The 11570-nt window shown below is 39.6% G+C and overlaps 1 protein-coding gene across 14 annotated transcripts in view; it reads right to left on the reverse strand.

Moving 5' to 3' along the window:
* Positions 1-11570, reverse strand: part of PUM1 (pumilio RNA binding family member 1) — a 144015-nt gene that overhangs the window by 72684 nt on the left and 59761 nt on the right. For 9 of the 14 annotated variants that reach the window (XM_017857044.1, XM_017857043.1, XM_017857042.1 and 6 more), the window contains exons 4-5: positions 5974-6082; positions 4836-5014 (exon numbers count right to left, since the gene is read on the reverse strand). The exons of 3 other annotated variants lie outside the window; for them this stretch is intronic. In XM_017857044.1, the coding sequence (XP_017712533.1) occupies positions 4836-5014; positions 5974-6082 (288 nt within the window). The remainder of the gene's footprint in view (positions 1-4835; positions 5015-5973; positions 6083-11570) is intronic. 2 more of the 14 variants (XM_017857036.1, XM_017857048.1) reach the window with 1 other exon arrangement.

Consider the following 11570-nt stretch of genomic DNA (forward strand, 5'->3'; position numbering starts at 1 on the left):
AAAAAAAAAAAAAAAAAAAAAGAAAGCTTCACACAGAGAAGTCATATTTAATGGGATTAGTAATTTTCCTCCCTTCTTTCTACAAAGAAGTATTTTATACCTGCTTGACACACTGAGTCCAAAAACTATAACAGTGTTAACTAAAACATTGGTTTCTCCTGCACACACTTACCCATTTTCACAAAATGCCAAATAACTGAAATGTCTAATTCCTTTAAAGTACAACAATGCCAAGCTCTACTGGCAATTCAAATTTTCAAATATAAATTAGCTGGCTAGGGTGGTGCATGCACTCCTGTACCCAGCTACTTGGGAGGCTGAGGCACAAGAATCACCTGAACCCAGGAAGTGGAAGTTGCAGTGAGCTAAGATCACACCATTGCCTTCCAGCCCAGGCGACAGAAAAAGACTGTCTCAAAAAAATTAAAAAAAAAAAAAAATGCAAATATTAAAAATTGTAAGTTTGAAACTGCTAGCCACATGAAATACTTCTTAATTTAACATATTAAATCTGATCCTTTTTTGAGGATTTCTACTCACAAACAACGCCAGTATGGCACAGTAGAAAGCAATATAGTTAAAAATTGAAATTAGAACAAAGTTTGAATTCAGTCCCTCACTTCCCCTCTAAAGACTCATTTTCTCATCTATAAATTAATAGAGACAATAGTATCTACCTCAAAGTGTTGTTCCAAGGACTAAATAAGGAAATTCATGAAAGTAGAGTTGTCTTTTTTAAAATATACTTTATCCAATTTTCACATTTTTTCCCCATTGCCTTTTCACAGTGCCCTCACCAGCCCTCCCCACCAAGGCTTAAAAATTGCTAGACATACTATGTTTTTTCCCCCAGGAAACTTTTAAGGCTCTAATCATTAGACTCTTTGTCCAGCCGAGTTTTCTGAGATATGCGTATGACAGCAGTGCTTATCAAACTTTAATGTGCATACAAATCATCTGGGTAGTCTTGTCAAAATGCAGGTTTTGATTCATTCGCTCTGAGGTATGATCCGAGATTCTGAGTTTCTGATAAGCTCCCAGGCGATGCTAATGCTGTTGGCCCACTGACTTTGGGTAGTAAGACTTTTAATGTTTACAAAGCATTTTCACATATGCTACATAGCCATATGAATTATTTTGTCGAGTTTTGATTATCCCCATTTTGCAGATGAATTAAGGTCCATTGGAAACTCAAACCCCTGACTTCTATCTGCATTACATTGTACAGAAGTTTTCAAACAAAACCTATGAAAGTAAAGTAGCACTCATTACCTAAAGTAAATGCAGTGAAACCTCGACAAACAAGTCATCAAGTTTCACGGCCCAAATAGATGTATACTATGAATGTGTACATATCCTCTAGATCAAAAAGCAGATACTCTCTACAGAACAAACAGAAAGACCTTCCCAATATATTTTTTCTAAAAATCTTTCTTCTGTGAGGTTAAAGTTGGTCATTACCCTAATCGAAGTTTAGAGTGGTCTTCTCATTTCCCCGGGCACCATAAACCAGCAAGGTAGAAATCATGATCCACTTTTTGGCTGGCTAGGCTTCCACCTATTTGAAAAAGATCAGCTGGTATTCCAGACAGCAGGGTCCTTAGATGGCAATCTCACCCACGGGCCTCAAAAAAACAATACTTACATCTCATTTTGTAACCACCCTGAACCATGGGGGCTGTGGGGCGGGCACCTGTTCTACTCCAAAAATAAATAAAATAAAGGATATGAAAAGAAAAGTAAAAGATCTGACTGATATTTTGAGCTCTATTATTCTGAAAGCTGCTCTCCTGAAGTTTGAGATTCCTATGTAGAATACTACCAAAAATTTACAGTGAATGCTCAGAACAAAATATGGTTGCCAGATTCTTCTTGTTAGCCAGAATGTATTCTTATCACAGAAGCCAAAACCACTAAACTGAGACCATTTGTACAATCAAAATGAATTCAAGCTAGACAAAGAGCTAAACAGCTTCAATCTAGCTGTAACTAGGAAAGTTCACTGAAAACGGTAAACCACTATAGAAAGATTTATTTTAGTTCTGAACCACCTTTACCAGAAAAGTTAGAGTATAGATTATCTGTTGTCAGTGTGTAAGAATAACTTCTTAGTTACCTGCTTTGAGGTCTACAATCACTATGCCGTCAGAGATGATGTTTTCAGCTCTCAAGATTAAAGCGAGGCTTACTGGAGTTAATGTTGATACAGCTACCCCAAAAGTAAAAATACCTGTATGCCCTGACCCCATATACTACCAAGTACCACTCCTCCTTTAGAACAATTATCTACAAGAAGCCAATATCCTATCTTTCTGGTTCTCTGAATTCAACACTTTAAATGACAGACTAGACTTAAAAAGAAAAGGCTCACTTTCCTCAAGAAGAGGCACACATACTATGACAACCATGAAGTGACTCAGGCTTCCACAAAAAGAGCTTTAGTCAGGTGTCATCCTGACCAACAGGCAGAGCAAAGCCAGGTTAGGTATAAAATCAAGAGGATACAACCACAAAGGTGATAATCAGTTCACTGGCCGGGTGCAGTGGCTCATGCCTGTAATCCCAGCACTCTGGGAGGCTGAGGTGGGAAGATCACCTGAGGTCAGGAGTTTGAGACCAGCCTGGCCAACATGGTGAAACCCTGTCTCTACTAAAAATACAAAAATTAGCTGGGCATGGTGGCAGGCACCTGTAATCCCAGCTACTCAGGAGGCTAACGCAGGAGAATCGCTTGAACCCTGGAAGTGGAGGTTGCAATGAGCCAAGATCATGCCACTGCACTCCAGCCTGGGCAACGAGAGTGAAACTCCATGTCAATAATAATAACAATAATAAAGATAACCGGTTCACTGAGCCACAGGTCTCCAGACACCAGAAGACTGTATATGCCAACAAGTGGCTTGATGTCACTAGATCAGTCTGCTTCTATCACTCTATAGATGCAATCTAAGTTAAACTATGGGATAATATTCCATTACCCACGATCTTCCTTCTAAAAGAAGCTGGAACACAAATTTGGAGAATTTTCATTTATTTTTATGCATACCTCAAAATTTTCATTTATCTTTATGCATACCTCAGAAGCTCAGTAAATTATCTGGATGGTTAGAGTCCAATCTTCTGACCCCATCTATCTAGCCTGAAGTCTTAACCTCCTCTAGTCACAATTCTTTTGTAATAGAGGTAAATCACCAGTCTCCCAGGACAAATGATATAGTTTTGTCATCAAAATAACTGTATGAGATGATTGTTTAAAAGAGAAAATAAGTGGCAAAATGATTCAAACCCACCATGTATCTTTCTCCTAATTCCAACTATTTTTCTGCCTCCTACAAGCTTCACAGTAATGCAGGTACATGCCTCCTGGTTAGTGCCCAAGAATCAGAAACTGATCACACACATGACAGAGAATTCACAGCTAGAGTCACAGGTTCCAGTTCACCACACTAGCAACCTACTGACGCACAACACTAATTTCTGCTGAGGAATCTGTGCTCATAAGATGAGGAAAGAGTGAGGACAGAAAAAGAGGTGAGCTGGGGATCGGGTGAAAAAAGAGAAATAACTCACATCCAAAGGGTAGATCTTGTTCTTCCCAAGCAGCCCCTTGGGAAGGTTCATATAAAAGGAGCCATCTCCTATCTGATTCACAAGCTACTAAACCCGACCTAGGTCTCTGCAGGGTCAAAACACCGAAAAGCAATCAGGTCAGCTTTAGAATAGCTAGTACTTAAGAACTGCACTTGACACTTGAGGAAGCTGCACCAAAAATGAACTACTGTTTCTGTAACAAAATTTAACGTGGATTAGGGAAAGCAGGACCAAGCCTCTGATACCCAGCAAAAGATGTATAACACTAAGAAATACTGAGCAATAAATGCTATTAAAGAAAGTTATAATATTATTAATATAATTTGTGAGAAAGAATTATATTAAAATCTCTTAAATGACCGCTATCAGGTGATATCAGCCCAAAATGACTTCAGAGAAATGGCTTTGAAAAAGTACAAAACAAGTTTAGACAGGAGAAAGGGAGGGAAGACAGATTCAAGTGCCTCTCATGGCCTTCCTATCTGTAACTTGGAATATGACAACAGTCACAGAATTCAAAATGAGGAAGACTCAAATGGAAATACATCTTAAGACTTCTCAATATAGAAAGTTAATGATAAAGAAATTGTTTTGAGAAAGGCTATCACAGATGCTCACGGAAAAATGCTTAAGACTTAAAAAGAAAGAGGCTATAGACACAGAGACTTATTTGACTACAATTTAGCATCGGAAAATTCGTAAGAAAGAATTAACAGAATCCCTAACTTCTTGACAGGCCAGGTGTGAGAAACAAAGCCATTCAAGGAGGGCCAAAGAGGATTCTATAATTAAATCGTAGCTAACAAAACAAGAATAGCCCTATAATCTGATCTATATTAAGGTTTCCCGGGTATTGGCAAATCACTGCTCTCAAATCTGAAATTCCCTGTTAACATCCCATCATCAGCTTTATGTTTTAAATTCCTTCACCACCCTCCTTTTGTTTTATTTTAAAGTAAAATGGTGTTTTCTGATAGACCAATGAACTGTGATCAAGATTTCAGTTCTCATCTCACATGACTATCAATGTGTCCCCCCCAAAACATTATTAATTTAGTTTTTAAAAGTTTAGTTTACATCTCCTACTATGTTTGCTGAGTTCTATTTACAACAAATGTTGTTTGAAAATACCCTGTAATTAATGCTGTGAATATCTAAGGACACTAAACAGGCATGTTTTGCTTTAGGGGAAAAAAGAAAGAGAGAGAGAGAGAGATAGGAACAAGTTCCTCAAGCCAACTTACAAATCCTCCTTTTCTTAGACAGGAATCGCCCGGGGATGAGCTCAACACATACTCCACCATGCTAACGCCTAGTCCCCCACTCTCCGATCGTGGGGACAGTACAGAATTGACCTCACTGTTCACATGGAAACTCTGACCAGGTCTTCTCTGCACCATGATTGGCTGGGAAACTGAATGATCTACAAAAAAGATACACAAGCATGACACAGTGCAGCCAGAGGCTCAAACAAATTATGAGTGACGTCTCATGGATAAACCAATGGAATCAGGAAACTTGCCAAGGTCAGTTGAGCCAAAACCTCCTATCATGTCTTTCAATGTATGATATTCAACATAAGCTAAGGAAATGGAACACACTCCTCATTTATCCGGGATAGCAGAGGAATACAACAGTTTATCTCGCTTAGCTGGTTTATCTAGCTGAGTGGATAAAATGTTTATCCCTTTATAAGTAAAAGGATTTTTTAAATATATTTTATTAGTATTACTAAAACAAAATATGATTTTACTGCCCTTTTTAAAAACAATGTAATTTGTTCTTTTCTGATAATTCACTGCCATCATGAGGTTCCATGCTTACGTTGTGCTGTAATACACGACACTGGTTTGGGTTTTCTGTCTCCTTCCTCCCTATCATCTGTCACTTTTTCTGCTGTCAGTGTGTCTGCCTCTATAAGTTCTCCCCATCCCTCTTCAGGGGTAGTATGCCAGAAGAATGTCCGTGCCCAGTGACTTGATTTGGTCCCAATCACGTTTAAAGATAGATCATTCCATACATGGTACACAAGGGCAAGGGGAGAAAAAGAAACATGAACTTCAAATGGCAGGTGTGGATTTTCTAATTCCAAGTATGCTGACAGCAGTACAGAACAAAACGTTACAGCTGAAATTATGGTCGTTTCAAATAAGACCATTCCCCTGTGGCTAGCACTTCAAAAAATACTGAAGATTTGATTTTATGTTAATTATGTTTTAATAAATTACATCATATAAGCTCCTTAATGGCAATTATACTACAGGAGAGGACACTGCTTGACATGCTTATGTCACTGATGTAAAATTCATATCTTGCCAATTGCTGAGGAAAGGAGCTCTAAGACAGGCATAAATCACAGTACAGATGCTAGATCTAGATTACCTGATGTTCCCCAGGCACTGTCTCGCCATTGATCACCCAGGAATATTCCTTTTGGTCCATCTTTGCTGGATTCATCTGTTTCCCAAAACTTTTTACCTGGCAAGAGCTGCTGCAAATTAAAAATAATAGATGCTTTTAAAGAATTCATAAAGGATGAAAGTACAGCAGTCAACACTTTCTTTTAGACAAGGGTACTGAAGATGCTCACGTGCCCTGAAGGTCTTTAATTAAAGTGTTCCAACTACACAACTGTGGTCAGAGCACTACTATATATTTGGTAAAAGTCACAGAGAGGCCTAAGGCAAGGTGGGGGCAGGGGTGGGGACACTGATCAAACCATCCAATAGAGGCTCAACTTAAATAACTAGAATTATTCACTTAACCCATGCCAAGATTTTTAAGGAGGGGGGGAAGGAACTAATAGTGACCCTATTAGCTAACTACGAAGTAGACTCTTATTGAAAAAGAAAGTATCTACAACTATTAAAACACTTCTCTATGTGTACTAACTACCAGACAAAGTTACTCAAGCTGGAGCATGAACCCAGCTATGAACCTCAGCTATGAACCTGAGCTATGGAATGCCAGAGGCAAAATTCACTTCCTTTATACACAGAGACTCCATTAACCAAAATACTTCTCGACCACAACACTACCCTATTCCAAGATTTTGGAAGGACAGAAAAGCTATTCCTTCATTACTGGAAGGGAAATGAAATCTCCTAACCTCCATTAATTTTTTAACAATACTTGGTAATGCCATTAAAGTGACTTCACAAATCACTCCATGCTTCAGAGAAACACAGGGATGGCTGGCCATAAGCCAACATGAGAAGTTTATACTAGCTACAAAAAAAAAAAAAAAAATGCAAAATACCCTTCAAGCAAAACACAGTACAGTTTTAGATCAAAGCACCAGTGACCAGGCTTACAAAGTAAAATTCCACAGAACTCTATCATTCTTGGTTCTGGTCATCAGCTTTACTGGCTAAAATGCCCCCTCTTATTTCCTCTAATTATGTTTTCAACTGCTATTACACAGGAAACTAAGACGTTTCAGATAGTATTTAACCACCATTTTGAGCACAAAATACCTGGAGAGTTGAATTTCTCAGAGGAACACAATAAAAAACCAGAAAGCACAAAACATTTCCTCTCCTTGACAATAACGGTTTAACTTTCCCATTTAACCCATAACCCAATGATAATGGAAAAATAATTAAACTCTGCTCTCACTAAAATAAATCTCTGCTTCCCAAATCTAATTTCTGGGTTTCTCAGCATAATTTTCATCTACCTTTAAGTGGCTCTATAATCTATCTCATGGACATGGGTTACTGCCTGGACCAAAGCAGTTTGCCACACACTTTGCTCTTAAGGACCTAATTTGTTGTTTACTAATTAAACAAGGTTAAGACAAAACACACATTTGTCTGGTATTTAATTGCGCAGATACTTAAGTTTCCTTGAAAATGAACAGTTATAAGTAGCAGTCTTCCTGGTATACCACTTATTGCCCTAAGGGCATTTGGGGGAGGGTGGGGATCAGGGTAAAATGGGAAAGAGCTCTGATCAACGCTAAGCATTAGGGTCGGGAAGCACTGAACTAGACAACTTTGAAGTGCCCTAGAAATTTCACTAAACTGCCCAGAACCTCATTCTCTTTTCATTGATGAAGAAAATATCATTCAAGTTGCTGTGATGATTAGAAATACTATTGATGAGTGCCTAGCACAACAGGTTCTCAATAAATGTATTCAAAAACATCACAACTAGGTAAAATAAATGTCAAATCAGGTCACAGAGGGGATACTGAAAATTAGTGTAAACTATGCAAAGGACAATTCAATAATTATTTTTAAACTTATTTTTCTCCTTTTAGTCTCAAAAATGTCCTGTCTGCTGCAAGGCCGGGCGCAGTGGCTCACGCCTATAATCCCAGCACTTTGGAAGGCCGAGGCAGGAGGATCATGAGGTCAGGAGATCAAGATCATCCTGGCTAACACGGTGAAACCCTGTCTTTACTAAAAAATAAAAAAATTGGCCGGGCATAGTGGCGGGTGCCTGTAGTCCCAGCTCCTTGGGAGGCTGAGGCAGGAGAATCCCTTGAACCCAGGAGGGGGAGGTTGCAGTGAGCTGAGTTCGAGCCACTGAACTCCAGCCTGGGCGACAGAGCAAGACTCCATCTCCAAAAAAAAAATGAAAGAAAGAAAGAAAATGTCCTGTCTGAAGATTACAAATAAAATTTCTTTCCCCATTGGTTATATCCTTTATCCAACTAAAATTCTGATTTTTTTTCTCCTGCATTTTGTGCAAAGCAAGAGCAACTACTCTTTTGTATTCCAGAAGAAAGAATGTCAGCCTAAGGAGGGCCTCACTTGTTTTATGCTCCACATAACAGTGCAAAGAGCGCTAAGGTGATCAAAACCATTCTTGTCCTTTAAATTTTTAAGAGTTCATTCTTCCCAGAAACTTATATATCTTTATTTAAAACTCAAGGAACAGGGGGCCCAGCGTGGTGGCTCATGCCTGTAATCCCAGCACTTTGGGAGGCTGAGGCAGGTGGATCACCTGAGGTCAGGAGTTCGAGACTAGAATGGCCAACATGGCGAGATCCCCGTCTCTACTAAAAAACACAAAAATTAGCTGTGTATGGTGGTGCACACTTGTAGTTCCAGCTACTCAGGAGGCTGAGACACAAAAATTGCTTGAACCAGGGAAGCGGAAGTTGCAGTGAGCCAAGATCTCGCCAGTGCACTCCAGCCTGGGCGACAGACAAGACTCTCTCAAAACAAACAAACAAACAAACAAACAAAAACCTCAAGGAACGGTTTCCAAAAGTACCAGCCTCCGGCCTACATATGTAAATACAGTCTTTTCCATACTTTGTAAAATTGCTTACAGAAAGCAGCAGCCTTTCAGCTCAAAAATCAGTTCTGGGATCCTGTCACCTTTCATGATAGTATACCAGGTTGTCATAATGTGCAAAGCCGGCAGAAGCAGGTGAACACATAAGCAAGGCTATTTTCAGGGTAAATTCTCTCAAAAGGAAACAACCATACAGCAAACATGAAGCAAAGTGCTATCAGGTTGGTACAAAAGTAATTGCGGTTTTTGCCACTACAGCAAAAAAAGAAGAAAGCAAAAGACTGAACCAAGGTGCTTGGGCAAAGACAGAAGCAAAATTAGCAAAGCTCTTAAAAGTCTCTGGATCTGGCCGGGCGCAGTGGCTCAAGCCTGTAATCCCAGCACTTTGGGAGGCCGAGGCGGGCGGATCACGAGGTCAGGAGATCGAGACCATCCTGGCTAACACGGTGAAACCCCGTCTCTACTAAAAGTACAAAAAACTAGCCGGGTGAGGTGGCGGGCACCTGTAGTCCCAGCTACTCTACTCGGGAGGCTGAGGCAGGAGAATGGCGTGAACCCAGGAGGCGGAGCTTGCAGTGAGCTGAGATCCGGCCACTGCACGCCAGCTTGGGCGACAGAGCGAGACTCCGTCTCAAAAAAAAAAAAAAAAAAAAGTCTCTGGATCTTAGTCTTTCTCCCTTTCCTCCAAAATATATGGATTCTACATTCAACTGCTGTGGTTAGCAGCACATGAAATGACTCTTAATGATCTTCACTTACAAGTACTCATGCCCTGATGTAATCCCCTTCCCCTGACTGTGGGCTAGACCTATGACATGCCTCTAAGAAATAACATAAGGCAAGTCATGGGATGTTACTTTCAAGATGTTACAAAAGCTGTGATTTCCATCTTACTTGTCCTCTTCTATCTATTGTCCTGATTGCTTACTCTGATGATAACTGCTGCTATGTTGTGAGCTGCCCTACAGAGAGGCCACATGAAGCCGAGAGAGACATCTCTGGACAACAACTACATATACAAAGCTGTCGCTCTGCAGCTTCCCACTGAACTCTGCCTCTGCCCTGGGTCATTTACACACAATTAAGAACTGAGATCCTCGGTCCAACAACCAGCGAAGAATGGATTCTGACATCAACCACATGAGTAAGTTTGGAAACAGAACTTTTCCAAGCAAGCTTTGAGATGAAGGCAGCCACAGTTGAAATCACGACTGCAGTTTGTGAAGGACCCTGAAGCAGATGACTCAGGAAAGCCATGCCTACGTTCCTAACCTACAGCAACTGTGAGGCTTAAACAACTGTCTTGTTTTAGGCAGGGTATGGTGGCTTATACCTGTAATCCCAGTGTTTTGCAAGGCTGAGGTCAGGAGTCTAAGATCAGACTAAGCAACCAACATAGCGAGACTCTAGCTTTACAAAAAACTTTTTAAAAATTAGTCTGGAGTGGTGGCACACCTCTGCAGTCCCAGCTATTCAGGAGACTGAGGTGGGAGGACTCCTTGAGCCCAGAAGTTTGAAGCTGCATTGAGCTACGATTATACTAGTGCACTCCTACCTGGGCAACAGAGTGAGACCCTATCTCTTAAAACACACACCACACACACACACACACATACACACTGTGTTGTTTTAAGCCATTAAATTTTAGGGTGATTTGTTAAGCAGTAACAACACAGTTGTGAATATGTGGAAGTGTTTTTGTATATTTGAAACACTTCTTTAGGAGTTTGTTTTCAAGAAACACTTCTTGTTCCACTTCTAATATTTAAAAGTAAGTGATGAAAGTAAAATCCTTTTGAATTTGAAAAAAAGTAATTACCTCTGTTCCACTGCATCTTTTCCCCAAATTTGTCTTATAGCCCTTCTGTATTTAAAAAAAAAAAAAAACTGGCTTTTTTAACTCTGCAAAATCAAATCAATTTAGACATGTTGAGCTTACTGAAAATTAGTAGCAATCACTTATATTCAACAGTCAGCTAAAAGATACCTAACTGTTCAAATCTGATCATATTAAAAGGAGTTAGAAACTACTGAATTATAAAAGCAAATGATAATGTGTTATCCAAGTACAATTTCAAATTCAACAGTAACCTCTCTGCAGGTAACATCATCCACAGCATTGGCTAAAATATCCTGGTTTGCCAACCCACTGGCATAAATACCAGCAGTTGCCAAATCTTCACTTAACACACAATAACCAAAAATGTAAATGCATCCAACCTATGAAAAGATAGTCCCTATCCACCCCATCAAGAATTTGGAAATAAAGACTGGCTTTTTTGACAAGGCAAAAAGTAACAGATCACAAAAGAGATGTACAGAGTCTGTTTTAAAGAATAATTTGGTAGTAAGAGGATTAAACAATTTGACAATTCCAAAAGAAGATAACAGGAGTTAGGAATTGGTCCAATAAAAGCAAAGGAGACCCAAGGAGTCAGATGTAGCCAGTATTATCCAGGTGACACATTTAAGAGCAGGGCATATGACACACAAAGAAATGACACACAAAGAAGCCTATTCTTATTAAAGCAATCAATACATCTGGTTAGATAGTAGCTTAATTACACTGGACACTAAAAACACTCAAGGAATCTCCTTGGCTCCAACTCTGCTTACCAAGCCATATTCTTAGAGGAACTGGCTTCCTCCTCTAGCCAACCATGCCAATCATCAGACACAACTACCCTTGTCCATCTAAGAGTTTGCTTTTTCTCCTTAAAAAATCAGTA

The sequence above is a fragment of the Rhinopithecus bieti genome, unplaced genomic scaffold (genome assembly GCF_001698545.2).
Source record: "Rhinopithecus bieti isolate Rb0 unplaced genomic scaffold, ASM169854v2 scaffold_44592, whole genome shotgun sequence".
Lineage (NCBI taxonomy): Eukaryota > Metazoa > Chordata > Mammalia > Primates > Cercopithecidae > Rhinopithecus > Rhinopithecus bieti.